A 20,513-nucleotide genomic window follows, 5' to 3' on the forward strand; every position below is an offset into this window, starting at 1 on the left:
TGTGTTGGAAAGCTTTAGCACAGCGGAAGGAAAAAATATATAAATAAATGTCAAGGTCTGCGTGTATTCAACAAATAAAAGCAGAATTATATAAAAGCAACAGCTAATAAAAAAGATTGTTCTGTGCTGCATTTTCCATCTTTCCAACCATTATAGGAATAAAATTATCCTCAGAGAAGATCAAAAACCTTTTTCAAAACTAATACAATTAAGCTTTATTACACTGTTTCAAGTACATTTCTCTCCTTTCCCTTCTAGCCCCCACCACCTCCCACTCCAATCCAGACTAACGGTTGGAGGCATTCTTCTATTTTATTACCAGCAAAATGCTAGTTTTTAAGGGTCAGAAACTATCCAGTGTTTCAAGAGAGGAAAGAAAACCTGTTCTTTTTATCTATTTGCTTTTGTACACATAACAACTAGAAGACAGTCCTATTCAAGCTGCAGAGCTACAGAGAAACTATGGGCAGCTCACCCTACTCCCCCAAGAAGATCCCACACTAAAATACCCATCATGATGTTTATAAAGGTGTCCCTGTAGCAAGGGACGTGGACTTGAAAACACAAACGACAACAAAAGATTTCAAAAAGAGGACAATGCAGCCTGGACACAGACTTCTCCCCACTCCACTGTCCATAAAGGACAGGCTCACAGGTTTCCCCTGTAATTTCCGCTTCACGAAACCAGATCTGGAGAGAAGAACATAATAGAAGCAAACAGCATGGGATCAAGAAATTGCAAAAATTCCCCTTGCGTACGAACATATGGACAACTGTGATAATTAGAACGATAGCTGCTAGATTGTTTGCAATTTCACTGAACAATCCCCATTATCTAGAAATAGAATTTAAAATACAAATGCAACACTGAGTGGTAGTTTTAATAGTTTATTTTTAATGAATTGTACAGATTAAAGTGTTGCAAAATTGTACCGTGTGAATTTGCTCACAGGCATGTTTTACCACTGATGGCTCAAAAAATGCAGCATGGACAGTCATACAGTAGGAGGGAATGAAAAGAGGAATAGATATGCCAACAGCTCCCCACCGTTTCTATAATCTACAATTTTCCCATGTTCCATACTCACCATCCTGCTACATATTGGTAGTAAAACTGATTGATTTCCCGGTCTCTTTACAACCCACTCTTTTCATTGTTTGCACTTCTTTTTAGTCACATAACACAACTACAAGTCGAATGTATGCAACTCCCTGTCAGGAGGTCTAATTGCTTCAAATTGGAGAAGATTATTCTCCACATTTATTAAAAAATAAAGACTACTTATAACATTATTTCATTTTGCCAGGAAGTGAAGAACACATTAGTTCATAAGGAACAGCATGGCTGCTCCTATTTTTATGGCATCAATTTTTAAAAACTCATCATGGTAAACAATTAAACAGAGAAGCAAATCCCACGTTTAGGGGAGAGATTCAAATCCCTAAATGGATTTTCAAAGGTCATTTCAGGCTTAAAAGATGCTTGACAGTGTCTCTTTAAATCATGTTTATTTCAAAGGCTTATCCAACAAGAAGCAGGCAGTGTACTGCAGCACCACTCTTTGAACTGTTTGGCTCCCTAGAGAAAAATTGTTAATACAACTTTAATTCATATTTACAGCAAAATTTATGTTGCGGTGGTTGATTATTTTTTTTTATTAAGGAAAGGATTTTTAACAAAAGGAATAAAAACCAGGACACTTGTTTGTTTTTTTCAATTTAGCTTTCACCTAAATCCCATGGTAAAAAAGATAATAGAGTTTGAACTACCAGAAATCCTTTTTTAAAATCATCCAGTTAAAAAAACCTTTATCTTTCAAACACAAATTGCTCAAAAGATTTGTACAGCTTTTTCACCACTTACATAAGGGTTGGGGGGCAGATAGGATACTGTCAGCTGACAGTTCCAGGCTGCAGCACAACACATTTTGGTTCTGCACCTTTTGGATCCACACAGATCTGAGTCCTACCCTTGCAGGGGCCAGAAATGAAGACAACGCAGCCTTACCTTCCTCTCAATGCGGGCCAGCTGCTCTTGGTAGAAGGCCTCTTGTCGCCTCAGGTTTGCCTCCCAGCCTTGCAGCTCCACAGCCTGGCAGGGACAACAAAACAGCAGCAGGAGAAGAAGAAATTAATAATAAACAATGTAGTGCAAGGAAAACACATGAGATGCAGACTAAAAGGGACTAAAAAAAATAATCTCTGCTCAGGACTCATGCACGGGATCCCCCTCAGTGGAAGTACAAACCTTGAGAATTGTAGCTTCTTTTGGGTTATCCCCCAGCATTTGAAATGCTCTTATTGGCATCCTACTCAAACTCAAACCCTTGGTTTTGCACTTCTTATTAAATGAAAACATGTAATAATAGAAAGGTGACATTTTCCCATTCCCTTTTTCAGAACTCCATCTTATCCATGTCTGTTTTTCCATGAATCATGACAGTCATTACTCAAATGTTCTTCCCCTTACCTTAAAAAAAACCAACCAAATCCCCTCAAATCCTCCTCTTTATAAACCCTTGCCCCTTGGAGTGTCCAAAAGCTTCTAAGGATTAAATACTTCCCTACAACAGACATACACAGGACTATCCAGATAATTAAGTACCCTCTCCACATGCTCTCTGTGCATTCCCCATCAGTACCCTCAGAGTTCCTCTGGCTGGTGCTGCAAGAGGGAAGATGGCTGTCAAAGAATTTCTCTTCTATCTTACAAATTAAAAGCATGGCACTATCAAAACAGTAAATCTGGTACTCATCAGCTAAACAGTGCTCAATTAAAAAAGTCTGTGTGGGCACAGCAACAGCTGTAGCCTTCTAGCTCCTTACAGCCAGCACCGCTTAATTATATTCCCACCCCTAAACTGAACTAGTATTAAGAAAACATGACATTGATGGAACTGAATCCAACTTTTCAAGTTTAAAAATAACAAGCAGCAATAGCAAGAAAAGATGGCAGTTTTTCCACATCCCCCATCCCACCTCAAAATCTCTGGGGCCATGGAAGTTAGCAGCAGGCAGAAGACCTTTCAAAACCAGAATGATTAGCCTGCTTAACATGGACACAAACCCTGCCAGGCCATAGCATCCCAGCAACATTCTCTTAACTTCTAATGATGGCACAACCACAGAAAATGCTGGTCCAACGTGATTAAGCAGCTGGGACAGAAATATCCCCGTGGGCTCAGACCTGTCATTTTACGGCCAAAAGCCATTGCTAACGAGAAAAATTACATCTGAAAGCAAGTTGCTGTGCATGTCCTTCTTTCTGCTCCCCTGCTGATGGAAATACAGTGGTATAATAGGGCTTAGAAGAGATTTTAATCTAGGCAGTGAGGGTGGTTGATAAGCAAGCAAAAAAAGGCTTATATGAAATAGGAAGATTCTAGGGGTGTGGTAGTGATGTGGGTTTCTTTGTTTGTTTTTAAAGAAATATTTTGGTTTTCATGTTTGTTATCCCAGAAAACAGGGCCAAGCAGTAGAGACTCATAACTAAATCTTCTCTGTCTCAAAGGCATTTGATTAAAAGCAAAATCTCTGGCTGTGCTTTAACCTATGGCTGCTATACTACTTCCCACCTGCTGGAACAGGATGGGGAGAGGGATGAGAATGAGCTGCCCCACACATGCAGCCTGACAAAAGAGATATCACAGCAACAATAGGGGCACCAATGGGTACTCTATAAGTGCCAGAACTATAACCATTTTCTGGTAGGAGAACCACAGCTGGTCCTCTGAGCCAATCTTCTACACAGAAAAGACCTAAGCAATTTCAAATAAAATGAAACAGATGTAAGGTGGGGTGGTCTGGTGGATGACCAAAAGAACCCAATTCTCCTGCAGGTTTTCTGCCTAACACTTATAAAATCAGATTACTCCACAAGTGACTTGTATTTCCTTAAGAGGAAAATAAGTAAGGAAGAGAAAGAAGAGTAAGACACTACTGACCCCTCTGCATGATTCAGATGGAAGCTGTACCATACGATGGATGAAAAAAAGAAACAAAAGAGAGTCAAACAATAAATTCTTATAAACACAAGAAAGTTTCTGTTTAATCTAGATAATTATGTATTTGTGCTAGTCTCCAGGGATGGTGGATATTATGGAAGTACAAAATCAATAATGTAACAATACTAGTGCTCAAGAGGCTTTATTCTGTTTCTGGCAATACATGGATCCCAAACCCACACGCTCACTCAACTTTCCAACCTGTGACTTTGCCTGACATCATGCACAAGAAATCCAACACATTTATATTTATAACTTCTCTGGAAGGGAACACAAACCAAACACCTGATCTCTTAAGAAGGGTGCTGAGATGCAGACACGTTAGAAGTGCACTGCTCTGCACAATGACAACCCTGGACTGCCAAGCTGACCTCACTGGAGCTGGCAGTGAATAATGCCTCCACAGCCATGCACACAGGCATTCTGTTAGTCACTTCCCCAGGGTCTTGCAAAACTGAGGTCAAAGAACCAAAACTGGATCTCCTAACTGCAGACTGTAACCTCAGAGTACTCCCCATTCTTCCCGCAAAGTAATTTCTCCCATATTATCCCCCATTGTCCTACTTATCACCCATAATGCATGATGAACTAGAGGTTACAGAGAAACCTCATACTTGCAACACAAACATATTTTCAATGCCTTGCCTGTTTTCAAGATCTGCTGCTGTTTCGGTGCATTGAAGTATGCAGAGAAACACTCTTTTTGTGACAGATCTGCTTCAAAGTTGCTTTCTGTTTCCCTCTATCCCCAGCTGTTATTACTAAAAACTTTAGTGCACTTTATGATGATGTTTGAAGTACAAACGGTATAGTAGAGCATGTGTCATCTGAAATATTCACTGTTCCAAACTGGGTTAGGCAACTAGGGACATTTTGAACGAATATAGGATATTTATTAAGAGTTCCCCTAGTCCTGCTGCTTATTCCCTACCTGAAGTTAGAAGCCTGTGATGTCCCAGACAGAACTGGCTGCTATGATTACAATTTCACAGGGGATTGAGATTGCAAGTGCTAAACAAAGTATCACTAGACTTTTTGAAAAAAGGCCTTTAGAATTAAAAGGAAGGAGAAGGGAAAACATGCATGATAACACACTGATTTGAAAATCAGATATTAGAAAGCTGCATTTCACTTCCAAGCTGCACAATTATGCTGGAACTTGAACATACTGTGCAAGAGGTGACCAAAGGCCAGAGATGACATCTAGGATGTGTAGAACACAGGTAGTGTGATGTCTAAGAAGTATGAACACAGAACCAAAATAGCGACCAGCAAGAAAGGGCATACTCAGCTGTAAAACAAAGGAATGCACCCAAAACTTAGAAAAGGGGATATATTTATATGTATGCCATTGCCCTCTGTACAAAAGCTAGATATAAGACGTATTCAAGAAATGCTCAAGAATCCCCTGTGATGGTGTCAGAATTTACAAGGATTATATTCTTACAAAAGGACAGCAAAGGCATACTACTAACATGCTGCTACAGCTTCCATGGGCATGGATCCATGGACTGGTTGGGTGTTCTTTCAAATTTTTCCTCTGCTTTATCTTCACATTTTTTCTGCAGCCCAAGGTTTTTCAGGTTATCTCAGTGCTGCCTTGAACAGTGACAAAGAGCCAGGGCAGAGTTATGTGATCCTCTGCCTCTTTCTCTCCCTTTATCAAGTAACCCATTTAGAAACAAACAGTGCAAGCACATTTCTAAAGCTATACATTATATACTGGCACAACTAAAGGATTCAAGCACTGGCCTGCTAGCTGACAGACAGGCCAAAAGAAATATTTTACAAGCTCCTAATTGAGGTAATGAAATATTATTGGTTCATTCTCTATGAACAAAACCAGACACTCTTAGCCATGTCCTGAGCTGACACTAACATGCCACACATCAGACTGTGCAACTGATCTAGAGCTGGGCTTCACTCTAGCTATAACCATTGCCAGATTAGCTTTGGCTTTGTTGCACCCCAAAGTATTACCACATTTTTATTATTTTTAATCACAGTCCCACCTCATCACCTTGTTAAAAATGAAAACTAGGGTGGAAATCTGTTTGGAAAAAAAAAAAAAGGCTTATTGGCAGGGTCAGATGATGGTAAGGAATGTGGCACCTGGGAATAAAATCCAGTGTTAGAACAGCCCACAGCTGACAGCTACCACCAGGCTGTCTCTCTCCTCAATACTGTTTGGGTTCTGGGATTTGGGAAGACTCTCCTGGAGGACAGAAAACCCAAAAACTCTCTCTACAAAGGGCAACTCAAGCTAGAAGGAAAGGTCCAAACCTCAGCCTATGAATACTTCCTAAAAGCAAGTCACAGCACTTGGCAAGATTACTGCAAAAATATTTATCTTCTTGGCAAAGCACTTCCACCACTCACAAACTAGCAAGATGATGTCTAGATAATCAGTCAGAAGCAACACAGGGAAATAAGCTACAAGGATAAAGCAAAGGATCTCAAGTCTATCAAATGTCTAGTTTCTACATCATCCTGTCTTTGCTGAGAAGAACTATCAGCTTCCCCCAAAGGTACAGTTACATCTCTGCAGCAGCACAGCAGAGATGTTTTGGCTGGGCACCTCAGCTTGCCACATTTCACAACTGCAAATTCTAATACCTCATGCTTTCCCAAGTCTCTTCCAGTCCTGGTAGCAGTCCAGGTGGCAGGGGAGAAAAACAAATGCTATTAAGGACTCCAAGATGAGAAGAAGGAATTGACAGAAATTCACTGAGGAACAGAGCTAACTCCAAAATTAGCTAGCTGGCATGTTCCTGGCCAAGTCTAAAGGGAATGGCAGAGCTGAAAGGGCAACACTGAAATAGTAAGAGGCAATTTGTGTACTTCATACCCAAGACTGAATAGCAGAACTTTACAGGGAGGCTTGTACCAAGCAAGTAGCCATGGGGGAGCCTTGACTTAACCTCCACTGGCATCAGCAGAAATATCACCATCACTGTGGAGCTGTCTGCAATCACTATTCCAGACACAGGGCCTACAAAATCACTGGCTTTTTGTCCTACCTTTCATTCTATTAAAGGCAGGTGACCAGGCTCTATTTTAGAAACCAGATGCAACTCGTGGCCTTAAAAAGCAATACAGGTATAACCTTCATTTCCTCCTGTTTCTGCTACTCTCATAGCCAACAATACACATCACCAGATCAAGTTTGGTTTCAGCAGCTGTAAGCGACACAAAAGGAACCAGTGAAAATCTTTATGGAGGAAATAATATGCAATTTTCTAGCTGAACACCTTTTAAAATGTAATGACAGAAAATAAAATCCTGCATCTGTGCTCAGCAATAACAATCTGCACATGCACAGTAACAACATGACACTTGGAATAAGCAAGATCCAGACAAAAAAGAGAGCTTACCCAGGCATCCAAATCCTCAGGCTTGGAATAAAGACAGCACAAGATAGAAAGGAAGGGAAAGAGAAGAAAAAGAGAAATCAGTGATTTTTGGAGGCTGCCTGCTGCTGTGCACTATAGCTTTTAAGATGACAAGTTTAGAAAAGTTCCTTTAAAATGACAAGCATCGTAAGCAATGCAGTGCTGTCCCCTGTTGGGAACTGTGCTGTAAAAGCAAAACAAAAGCTCATGCACCCCCTAAACAAAAACCAGAGCAAAGCCCCCACAGCCTGCTGCAGGACCCCCATTTAGGGTGGGAGCTAAGCAAAGGAAGCTGGGAAGCAGCCAGTTCCAGGGAGCCATGCAGGGTGCTGCATGTGTTGGAGATGCTGATACACAACGTGTACCAGTGAATGTGCCAGTGCTGGGCAGACTCAAAAGGAGGTGGTCAACAACTGTGCTGCTTCCAATTACATGCTAAGAACAAGTAATCTTTTAAAGGACATTTTTGAATGCACAAGCTGACCTACATAGCAAGTCATCTTCCGCCATGGGCAATTTCAGAGTGATTCCTAACAGAAAGCCAGTTGTCTGATCAGGTTCCCAACCAGATTCCCCTTCATAGGCAACTGAAAACCTCTTGAGTGCAGAGTCCAAACCTCTGTCAAAGCCAAGCTGCCTCCACCTGCTCCTTTTCTTTTGCCCACAAGCCTATTTAAGTGTGCAGACAAGCAGATAAAACAGACTGCAGTATTGCCTCTTCTTTACTTGTTACTACTTTTTACTTACACAGTAAGCCAGCAGCAGCAAGGCAAGTACAAGATGATAAACATTTCATGCCCATAACCACCTCCTTTTGAAGCCAAGGCATTTATGAGGCAGGCACAGCTCTCATTTGCTGTCAAGGGCTGCAAGCCTTCCCTGCCTCTCAGGGCTACCTTCAATCAGCAGCACATTGGCTAAGCAGGAACTTCAGAATGGCTGGCCCTTTTTCATTATGATTATTTACTTGAGGGGAGTTGACAGGGCACAAGGAACTTTCCTCTTGGTCATAGTTCACTGCCAGAGGGAGCAGACAGTGGAGGGTAATGTTTTTATGGGATCTGTCATCATTTTAATGGCACACAGAGACTGTTTCATGTAACTGAGGGATGATGTGTTATGAGATATGTGTGTCGTCCATCCTCATCCTTTGCACCAGCTTAGAGGGTTGGAACTGAACATCTACATTTGAACTGAGGGGAGCCAATTCCCCCTTTCTGCAGATAGATTTGATATAGCAGCATCAAGTCCTTGGCCAAACAAACCAATACACAACAGGTGTTTACTGGTAATCACTGACCAATCTTGACAAAAGCCTGCTTTGAATAACATTTTTCTTCCTGATGATTTTTACAGCCAGGACAGATGAGTTTAATTTCATTTTTACATTTTAGCAATTACAGGTCTGTCCATTCTCAGCAGATGGACAGGAGGAACACAGCACTCTTCATGGTGCCTGCTATTATTTCAGCAGGTAGGTCATGCACACCACTAACTCTTTACTGGATGTACATCTGTCATCCCCGGGTGCCTGAGCCATGAAATGACACATTGCTGGTGGACAAACACTCACATGACAAAATAAACAAAAGGTACTAACTCAGTGGCACTGGACAGGGGCTGAGAAATGAGAGCAAGGAGAAGGAACAGCCCTATCACCAATATGTGTCCCATAAGATACAATGCACACAGCAGAATCAGAGTTTTAGATAATATAACGTTGTTACTAATCACAGAGCATCTCTTCTGCAGTGCTGCCAATATTCTAATTCTGTCAACCTTCAGGAGAGAGAAAAATTATTACTCCAAGAATAGGAATAGATACACTCCACTGAATGGAAACAGGAAAATTAGAATGTGTAGTAGTACATACTGCTGCATTGGGAAAAAAAAAAAAAAAACCCTGACTAAATAAAATACACCAATAAAATAATATAAAAAGGAAAACTCAAGAGGGCTACTGGTTTAAGTTTTGCTAACTTCTAAGCCTGTGCCAAGATGTCTTTGCAGACCTGTATTTACCAGTCTTGGTAACAACAGACAGCCTATCCATTAATCTAACTGAACTTTAAGCAATCCATTTAAGAAATGAGCAATATCTGGTTTCCTTGCTCCCTAAGTGAGCTTCACTTCCAGCTCCCAGATGGCAGCTTACAAGTTTTATAATTCCAGCCCTGGGATACAAGTCATCTTTCAACACCCTTGGTCAATACTTCTGAACTCTTCCGTTGGAAAGGTTTTTTTTCTCTTCCAGATAACCCATTGGACAGCAACCACAGGAACCAGAATAAATACTGGACTTAATTGTTTGAGGCCAAAACCCAGCCAAGATATTCCTCCTAACTGTATCAGAAACAAAAGGTTACTGAAACAGGCTCACAGGCCAAAGCAGCAGCCTCTGTCCTAGGGATTCATACAGACATTTGGATATGGGAACTACACGAGTAATACATCTGTGCTTCTGCAAATTCCACACTTGAGCATTGATTATTCATTCCCATGTTTGTATCAACAGTCCAACTTCCAAAGGCATCAAGAAAACAGCACCAAAATTGTATTTCACTCCTAAGGGCAATTCCCAGCTACTTTTCCCAGACTCACTATACACTACATCAGCCTTACACATCATGCACACCACTCAAGTCTGTCACACTCTGGGGAAATGTAAAAATGGCAGTGAGCAATCAAAGCACAGCTCTGTGATTGGCAGAGAGGGAGAAAGGATGAGCACAGGGCAGTGGCCTTTGGAAGGACAATGCCTTTGTTACCTGACTGGAACCAGCTTCCCCCTGAAGTCCATTTCCTTGCCACAGTCAAGAACTGTCACAGAACAGATTGCACTGCAGTGTGACCAATGACTCAGGAATCCAGACTACCAGCTTGGTAGAGATCTCCTACTTAAGAACTCAACAGAGAGTATTTTTGGGGGCACTGCCAGCTTCAGGAGCGGAAGATAGAGTGGGAGATGCAAGAAATGAGAGGCAGCAGGTGCCCAAAACCCAAGGCAGCTGTTGGCAACAACTTTTACATTCATGTCAGTATCTGAAGAACTCTGCAACACATATTCCAACATCTTGATGACCAGACTTCATCACTGAATGAGCAAACAGTCACTTCTTCCTAAAGCAGTAATCCAGCTCTAAATTTATCATGGTCCAGAATGATAGGAATTCAAGTATTTAAAGAATATATCTAGACATTCAGTATCCACTCCAGACTCTTCAACTCTTCCAGTTAGTGAAAAATTGAAGCAGTATCAATATTAAATGTAATGAGAGTCTGAGATATAACCAACTGACAATGGAGAAGGAGAAGGAAGAGTCACTGAACAGTAATCAATTTTGAGGAAAGGCTGTGATGAAATTGCTCAACTCTAATGCATACAGACCAAACACAATTCTATAAACACGAAGATGGGAAGCAGCCAAAAAAACCTTGGCCCTTTTATGATTAAGGACAACTGCATCCTAATGCTTATGGCACAGCTACAAATAGCTTTGCAATGGTGACGTTTCCTGGTTTTCATTTAAAACAAAATTAAGATAAACCTATTTTATAAAATCCAAAGAAAACCATCTGCTTTCATTGCTTGCTTTAATACTCCAGCCCATTTCCACATTCTCCTTTTCCCATCACCACTTCTACATATGCACACGTACAGTTTTCATTTTGCAGGCTGCCAACAGACAAGGCATTCAGTGGTTTTAGAAATCTTGCAGAGCATAGGTTCTCTAGAGATGTATGCTCAAGATGCTTATTTTTGATAGTAGGTGAGTCAACAACTTGCTCTAAATTTTTACCTTCTTGCTTAAATTCCTACTCTGCCTATTAGACTTAAGAATCTCCAAGTCCCCGACCAATTTAGGACAAGAAAAACAAACCAGCAACCAAAAATTTCAAGAAAGGGCATCATGAAACTTTGTATTAAATATGACTTTTGATCCCAGCATATATTTCAGGCAGAGTCAATGAGGTATTTCTCGTAAAACTAGAAACAAAGGCCACTCAACTCTTCTTGGATTATTTCTAGCTCATAATCATTAATGCAGACTCCCATTACACTAGCCTAAGGGTGGCATATGGCTTTCTAGGGATAGGACAGACGGGGGGAAATAACAGTTATGCATGCCTACCTCCCAGTCTCACTGCTGTGCCTGCACAGGGGACAGAGCTCTCTCCTGCCAGATTCCTAAATACCAAACATATTAGCTTTGGAGTCAAACATAGTACCTCAAACACCACCACTGTTTTGAAAAAAATCAAGATGGCATTAATAATCAACCCATGTGTCTCCAAGCATTAAAATCTATGAATCCTGTGTCTTCAGATTGAATTCCCTTACCACATTTGCTCTCAGACACTACACACATTTTTTACCTGCCCCTGAAAAAAACAGATATTTGTAGGCACCAGCCAATAGATACAGGCCAGCACAATAAAATGAATACAAATTTCCTACTACCAGATTAGAAACTTTTTTTTAATTTCAAAGTTATTATTGCAAATAATATACAGTTTAAAAGAAATGCAGTTGACTTTGGGGCTGCTTTTTAATACAGAGAGACTGTCATAATTACATACTTTGTTAAGAAAATTCTAGAAAGCCTTCAACAATGGTCATCCATCCTCTGTCTGTCTATGAATCCTTCAGCAGGTGGAGAATCAAAATCACTTTCAAATAACACAGCTTGTTTTTACTCCTTTGACAGCCTTGTGAATGTTCCTCTTTTCCCTGCTCCTTCATCCCAGACATACACAAAGCACACTTTACACACCCTTACAGGGTCAGTACCATTCTGGGGGAAGATTCCAAGCTACCAACTTGCCAAGGTGCATGTGGGAAAGACATACAGTAATTAACACTTAGTATAAATCATGTGGATTCCAATGCCTTGCTTTGGAAGGACCACATAAAGCATAGGGGACCCAAAATAAATGGTCTGGGATAGTCCACATATATAACATTTATCACACTTGTAGTAAGGTGTTACCTATGAAGTAAAAACACATGGAAAGAATAATCAGGGACTACCCAGGAAATTAAAAGCACAGAAGTGAGGAACTTGATCTCAACCTCTCTTATTTCTCCAATCACTTAAGACACACAGGTAGTCAGCACTAAATTTCCCTACAACCAATGCTGCAAAGGTACCTCCATCTTCACCTGCAGCACTCCCCCACATCCTAAGCCACAGCCAGTGTTATGAAAAGGCTGCCAATTAAGTTGTGGTTTTGAGCTACAGACAAAATGTCCACTAGAGACTCTGATCCTTGCTTCCAGAGCACTTGCAACCCACTGTGTGTTTTAGGAAGAGAATACACTGGCTCTCAAATACACACACACTGGCTCCTCTCAAGGCTGTGATAAGAGAAAATGCTGCAAGGTTGCATATTTTAATGAAGTTCCAAATATATCATAATGAAATCATCTGCAAAAAGAAGAGTGTAGGTTCAGCAACAACAAGGATTTCAGGCTATTGTAAAAGTGCATTCTTTATTTTAACATTGCAATCTCCAGGGCATGATTTTATCAAGATCAGCTCACAAATCTATGTCACTGCCAGCAAAATTTTTATTTCCATTTGATAGGACAATTTGCAAAGAGGAGTTTTCCCATTGTGCAAGTGCTTAATGTTTCTAAAAACTACAAGAATCCAAAACTAATTCCATGACCACTTACTGGGCAAAGCAACACACTCTTGCTTAAGGCAGATGGCTTGGAAAATTAAGGAGGAGAGCATTTTCTCTTTCTTTGAAGGAGCAGTACCTGGAAGCCTATCAACAAGGATCATGAAACAGGTGTTGCTATTGTCAAGAAGAAGGTGGCAGAGACCAGGTGCAGCAGGAAGAGTTAAGCAGTCTGAGAATTTTTCCTTAAGAAAAGAAAACATTTTGCTGTCAGCGAAGCTCCTAAGTCTCAAGAATTATGTCACATGCTAAGGAACCGGAAAAATATTTATTTCTGGACCTTTTAATCAAAAGCAAGAAGCTTGAAATTTAGCTTTTAAATAGGGTATTCTCTAATTATAGCAGTCAGATGACCTGAGAGAGCCAAGATTCATGGTCTATGAGTTTGCAAATTTAAAGAGTCAATACAACATACTATCACAGAACCCTAAAGACAGATTGTTATATTTATTGTAGTATATACTAGTTACAAACATATCTCCACTCTGTTTGCTCTGTAATTATAGTTGGGACACATACAATCATTTATTTTCTGTAGACTCCTTTTGTATGTTACCCCTCCAAAGTCAATGAAAGTAATTTTAAGAACCTGTTGATTGATTGATTTATTGATCAAATAAGTTGGCCAGTGCAATAGATTGGAAATATCCAGACAGGCAAGTGATCTGATAAATATTCCTGGAGTCCAGTCACTATAGGCACTGAAAGTCAGCAGAAAAGAAACCCTTGAAGGCCAGTTCAGGATTCTTTTAGAATCTATGCTAACATTTGGGCCTAAAGCTGTATTCCTTATGCAGGCCTGCATGGTCAAGTGCACTCCCCAGCCAAATGTTTGAGATAACTCTGCAGAATCCAGTGTTAGCTATCAAATTCAGCAGAAGCAATTGGTAGAAGCAGGTCCTAGTACCAGAAACAATGTGAGAAGAAAGGGGGTGGGGGTCTTATACATAGCTTTAATCAGGAAGCAGACATTTCCCTCTGACCAAGGGCATAAAAGAAACCCAGGCAGAGAATCATAGAATCATCACTCACAGTTCCCAGTGCTGGCAGCTGTTTTTTGGTGATTCTGTGGTCAGACTTCACTAAACCTTTCACTGCGCTCCAACTGCAAGAAGCAGCTCATGCCCCTGGCCAGCACTGAAAACCACAAACTCATCTATCAAGTACTGACTGAAATGGCCTATTTTTTTCCTTTAAAATTTTTAATTGCAATTTAATGAGGTTTTCAAAGAAACATGTTGGCAGCTTATCATAAAACTAAGCTGAACACATCTTGTACTCCTTTTACTCTGTCCACTCAGTTATGTGAAGAGCTGTCAACCAACTCAAGCTAGAGGCAAATTAGGCTTGAACTCCATTGCATAGGAGTGGCTTCCTATGAGGAAGAGGAAAGGCACAGTAACAAAGCAGAAGGCAAAGAAAAAGCTTTCACTACGACTATTATTTGTACAATATTTTAGATAATCTTTTGGCACTGTGGTATTGGGGAGTTCACATTTATCCCCAGGACAAAGGAATTAAATGTCCATGTCAATAGCTTCTTCCACAAGCATAAAAGTCTAGCAGGAAAAACACACATTCAAGTTCAGCCAAAATAAATTAGCCAGATCAAATTCACAATCTCTCATAACCTCTCAACATTTCTGAAAATAAATGCCACTCTTAACAAAACAACCTTTAAAATAAAAACCTTAAAATGTCTGTTTATCTCAGAATATTATCCTTCCTGCCTGTCATATATTATATATTACATACATATAAAATCAAAAGAAAAATCCACTCAAAGAAACCAACACTCTAATGCTCCCTTTTCCATTTCATGTTTGTTATACACCCACAGAGATCTTAGAACATTTTAAAGGATCAAGCTCTTCTTCTCATTAGTACCACCATCACGTTGCTCTGAACTGTGGACACATAACCTTTTGCACCTTTTCACTCTATTGAATCAATCTCCCCTGGCAACTTCTGGTGTGGCACTGTGCTCCTCCTGCCTCCGGCTCCTCTTCCCTCACTAATTCTGTGTTCAGAACTGTGAAGCACAAAATTAGACGTTTCAAATTAAGCAAGGAGAGAGAATGAGAGAACCTTATTAAATCAACATTAGCATCAAAGTGTCTTTAAAAGAGAAACTCAATTGCAAAATATTACTTGTCTCTGTAAAGCTCTTTACATTGACAGAAATGAGACAGGCAGCAGATGAAGTGACCTTCCTCCATCCCCACCTTCCTCCTCACAGAGCTGGTCACAGAGCTCAAGCTGTAAATGCAGGATCCTTTTCAGACCACAGCCCCCAAGGAAGAAAAGCCTACCTGGAGCTCAAAGCACTGGAATTGCCAAGTAAAAAGGACAAGGTCTACTAAGATGGTGTTAGGGAAGAAACATGCACATATCAAATAGGGTACCAACACACAAAGGCAGATTCCCTTCTCCTTCCAAGCTTTCCACAACATTAGTTTTTCTCTCAACTCATTATGAGTTACAGCCAAATCTTCCTTTCTTACAATAAGACAAAGAGCCATTGCAGGTTTTAGTTTCCATTCTCAGTCCCCAAAAATCAAACTTACTGACATGACAGTAATAATCAGCATATTCTGTTCCAAAACACCTCAACTTTCTGAATACTAATCTCTAGTTGCTGACCTGATACTTTAAACTCTTTTTCAATATTAATCACTGGAGTATCATACCATTCCCCTGTGAGGGATAATTAGACACGTTGTTAAAGACAGAAATCACCTCTAATACTGCACAGTCTTTAAACATGACTTTTCCTTGGCATTTCTTGATGAAGAGTTGATATTTGCACCTTGTGTCAACAGAAGGAGCGTACACAGCTCACAGCATTGAGCGGCAGGCTATGGACTTGTCTGTTGGGTGCCACCTCAAACAGGGAGTGGCTTGGCAGTGTCTTGTAGGGAGGGTTTGCCATGTGTGCTGCTACAGTCCTACAGAAACAAATACTACTGAAACAATTCAAGAAGAAAAAAAATGTGTATTTCAAAAGTCCCTCAATTAATTAAAATCAATGTTCAGAGTTCCCATTTAGCTAGGGAGTATAATCCTAAGGACAAAAACATGAAATTAAAGCTCAGTTTCTGATAACAAAACAAAGCTTTCAAAGCATTTTTGGGGAAAACAGACACTACCCAAACAGAAATGGAGGCTGAAGCTTTTGATATCTCTAGTCCTACAATGCAATGGAAACTTCTGTATCAGCCAGACACTACTGAAAACTCTGCATTTTGCCAATAGGTTTCTGAGTGCAGACTCCCTACCAATAAATGGCAGTTTGGGAAGCCAGAGGCGCCGGCAGTTCTGATACCTCTTCAGAGCAGTCATGAAAATGATCACTTCCTCCTGTGACAACCATGCTCACATGCCATCAGCTAAGCACTGGACAAAGCAGTTACTGCACCAGGGTAAAGACAAATTACCCCAGAGAAGCAGCAAGGAGAAGGAGAATAAAAAAAACACCCAAAAGAATTAGTGACAAAAAGCTAACTTGGTTGTTAAAGCACTAATAGACATCCCTGTTCCATAAAACAAAATGTTTCATTTTCACCTCAAAGGGCAACAGTGGCCATACAAGACTGCTTGGAGCCTTTCAAAATAAAGGATCAGTGGAAAACAAGTGATTTACCATTCAATTATACAAACTGAAAAATGGGGGAAACAGAAAAGCCAGAATGATACACTGAACCTGCTGTCCTAGACCAGCTCTTGATGCTGACCCAGGCTGGTAAAAAAGTCTTTACCAAAATATACGTAACTGCCTGCTAGAGGCCTTCCAGAAAAGGACCACAGCAAGCAAAAACTGAAAATATTTTTTCTGTTCTCTGCTGCACCTAATTCTCCTCTAGTCTTTCATTGGCAGTCTGACACAACTACAATAACACTCCTGCCGTCTGCAAGTCACATCCCTTGCATTTGAAGGGTTATCACACAGTGCCTTTAATTCAGTAGGACAGTAACTACAGTCACCAACTAAAGTAATTAGTTGACATTCATATGCCCAATACTTTCAGATCTTTAATACCTCTTATTCTGAAAAATTTTCAGGAAACACTCATCTCATAAAAACCACATAAAATGTAGAACTAAAAGAAGAACAAACAGGGAAGATAACTTATACAACTTCCACCATCTAATTCTGTTTTTTACAAATTGGTTGTCATTTTGATAACTCAGCATATACCAGCCCCACAAGCAAACCAAGAGATTATTTAAAAGGTATTTGAAGTCACTAATAACTGAAAGCTTGGAAGAGCTTTAAATGGAATCTTTAAAAAACAAAAAGCATAAAAAATCACCAGAGGGTTCTGAGGGGCTTTATTTTTATTTTTATTTACTAAAGACATGCTATTCACCTTCAAAGATCTCAGTGAAAATCAACACATGACAAGATTTTTTGAGATAACTACTATTCCAATAAAACTAAAGCACAAGCAGGGTGCAACAATTTGTCCTGATTCATGCAGAAAATACTAGACAGGATCAGGACTGATAAGAGAGACCCAAACCACAGAAGAAACCAAGATTTTCATCACCCGTGTATTCAAGCAGATTACCAAAAGGAAAACAGCCATGGTGCACTGATGCTTGCCTGTAAATATCCTTCCAACAGGGCACAATCAGAAAATTATCTCAAAAGATCCAAGTATAATGGTTACACTCATTTGAGACGAAGGGAAAGAGCTGGGGCAGCAAAAAAGCAATCCCTATTTCGTTCTGAAGTCTCTAAGGGATTCAGGAAGCAGCAGGAATGGTGGAAAGCCATCCACCAAACCAGGTAACTCTCATTGCTTGCAGTGATTAACTCACTCTGGGTGTCAGCCTGCCACCTTTCACTGTCAGTGTGGAAAATCCAGTGCAAGCACTGAGAGGATCCTGAACAAGGGAACAGAAACACTGGAAAAGATGCAAGACAGACACAAAGCAAAGCTAAGAGTCACAGCACCCTTTCATTTCAGTAATAACCAGTGGCTGCAGATCCCTCTTTTGAGACATCAGTAAAATGGACCCGTCTCATCAGCGCTCACTTTTTCAAGCAGCAAATCCAGAATTAATATTCACAGGTTCTGAGACTGACATAATTGCAATTTAAAAAGGGCAATTAATCATCAGCCACACTGGTGGCTGACTTGCCAGGCTGGGATCTTTTCTCTCCACACCTGCCAACAAACTCACGGGAGGCAAAAGCATCACCTGTGCACAAAGCCAGGAAGTGCCCTTCTCCCTCTTACCCCAATCCCAGGCTTGTGGGGTTTGTTACTATTTTTCCTCCCATGCCTGCCCCATTGGGATAAGTCTCCCACCCTTTCCTGCAACAGTCCCCTTACAATGACCAATCTCCCTTGCCATGTGGATTAGGAAAGCTTTTCCACATTCCATCTCACTCATGCCAGCCAAGAGTGAGGCAATGGAACTCCAACACCTACATCATGAAGTTCTCTCCCCTGTTTTGCTCTGTATCTTTGCATTAACTAAATGTATATTTTTTAAGAGTGACATCTCAATCCCAGTTTTACTTGGAAAGTGAATTACAAAGGTGAGAGCACAGCTCTAGAGTACCAGATAACACAGGCAGATGATGGAAACATCAAACCTGGCAAGTGGATTTTATCAGACGAGTCGGAAAAGCCACTAAGTCAGTGTTTACTTCTGTGCTCCTACGCAAAGGTTTTCAGGCAAGTTGTACATAAAACCAAAAACCCAACAACTGTTCTGGGCATCAGTTCTGTCACTTTAAAGTCTTTCTATGTGAGCACACATTGTCTGATGTGAATAGTATTTCAACCAACATCATACAGAGGAGAGACATTTGGAAATTGTCAATCATGGTCAGGTTCCCAGAAACAAAGATCCAAGACTAAATTACTATAGGGTGAGTACATAACCTCTTTAGGAGGTACAGTTCTTTCTGAGAGGAAGAAAGCCAAACTGACCACCATATTATGCCAGTCTTCTTATCTGGGAAGTACATAAAGCACTATAGTTGTGAGTACCACAGAAAACAAGTACGAGATTGATGGTAGGATTTAGAGCTTAGCAAGCTGCAAGGTCTTCTACTGACATACTTAACACTATGTCCTTGGGCCAAAGAAAATACATAACATACTTCTAGGCCAAAGGAATCTTGCTCAAACAGGTGTCACTGCTGCCAGCCAGCTGCAGCACAGACTGAGAATGCATGTTGTAACACAAGCTCTACAGTCCTCCCTTCCTCATTCCTGACAGTCAGCAACCAAAAATTGCCTTCACCGTAACAATACAAAGGAAAAAAATTCAGTGCTTTTGTATGTGAAAAAATGTAATTTCATTCCTAAGAATTCAGTCAGTATAGAATTTGGAGCACAATTACACACTGCACGTCTTGGCCAGAGTTCCAAACAAAGGGAGATGGCAGAACATCTCTGCCAGCAGATAACACCAACAAATGGCCTCATTTCCATCTATTATAAGATAATACACAGGTTGTGCTTCCTCACACCATCCTCATTTCTATCAGGTCCCTCTCAAGATTTGCTCTCTCTTTGACACAGGCTCCAGGTGTTCTTCATCCACAAACCTCAGCGCATCATTGCAAGTTAAATGAGGTGTCTCCAACCCAGTCCTCTCAGCTTTGTGAAACTAGAGAAATACAATTATGAGCCCCCTCTGGCTTTTTCTGGCTTCATTTTGCAAGGGTTTAGAAATCTTTCATAGATCACTTTATTCCCAAACAGACCTTTACCTTCCAATGACACAAGTATCATATTGCCCACATAACCTCTACTCAGATCAGGCTGACCTTGTCTCCCTCTTTAACAAAATCACTCCTCAACAAACAAGTGTGTGGCATTAAGAAATAGCAGGTATTTCACTCAAGCACGCATCTTCTCCCAGTTCAGAAGTAAATATCCTGAATCTCTGTTTCCTCACAATGACTGGCTCAATCAATTTTTACTGGGCTCTTCTGCACTCTGAGAGGGTGTTTACCAAAAAGAGTCATTAACAAAGCAGGGAGGGGGAGGAAAAAAAAGATAAATACAAAGAATCTTCCTTAAACACAAACAGAGTTTGTGGGCTGCTGCCCAAGATCACTTATGCTTCATTTCTTGCACATCTTCAAAAGAAAACAAATACTTACACTTCCAAATTTCCCCAGTCCCTGTAAACTTAATGTCTCCAGTCAGCACTTGCTCACATCTTTATCTTCAAGCCAGTATTATGAAGTTTTGATAAGCTTTTTCCTTCCCAACGTCTCTCACTCCACACAGATAAAAACCACTAATAGAAGACTGAGACCAAAATCCTTGCCTCTTCTATTGCCTACATTTAGCAATCAGCAATTGTCTGAGTACGGTGAGACCCAAAGCACTGCCATGTATTACACACTTATCTCTGCAAAACCACCCTGCACAAGTGACAACTTCCAGGCAGGGGG

The 20,513-nt window shown here is 40.5% G+C and overlaps 1 protein-coding gene across 2 annotated transcripts in view; it reads right to left on the minus strand.

Moving 5' to 3' along the window:
• Window positions 1–20,513, minus strand: part of CHCHD6 (coiled-coil-helix-coiled-coil-helix domain containing 6) — a 108,993-nt gene that overhangs the window by 69,949 nt on the left and 18,531 nt on the right. The window contains exons 5-6 of one of the 2 annotated variants that reach the window (XM_054281042.1): window positions 7,379–7,399; window positions 2,009–2,092 (exon numbers count right to left, since the gene is read on the minus strand). In XM_054281042.1, coding sequence (XP_054137017.1) covers window positions 2,009–2,092; window positions 7,379–7,399 — 105 coding nt within the window. The remainder of the gene's footprint in view (window positions 1–2,008; window positions 2,093–7,378; window positions 7,400–20,513) is intronic. The other variant, XM_054281043.1, reaches the window with a different exon arrangement.

This window comes from Melozone crissalis, unplaced genomic scaffold, assembly GCF_028551555.1.
Source record: "Melozone crissalis strain CALT ecotype California unplaced genomic scaffold, PUWL_Pcris_2 ptg000029l_1, whole genome shotgun sequence".
Classification (NCBI taxonomy): Eukaryota; Metazoa; Chordata; class Aves; order Passeriformes; family Passerellidae; genus Melozone; species Melozone crissalis.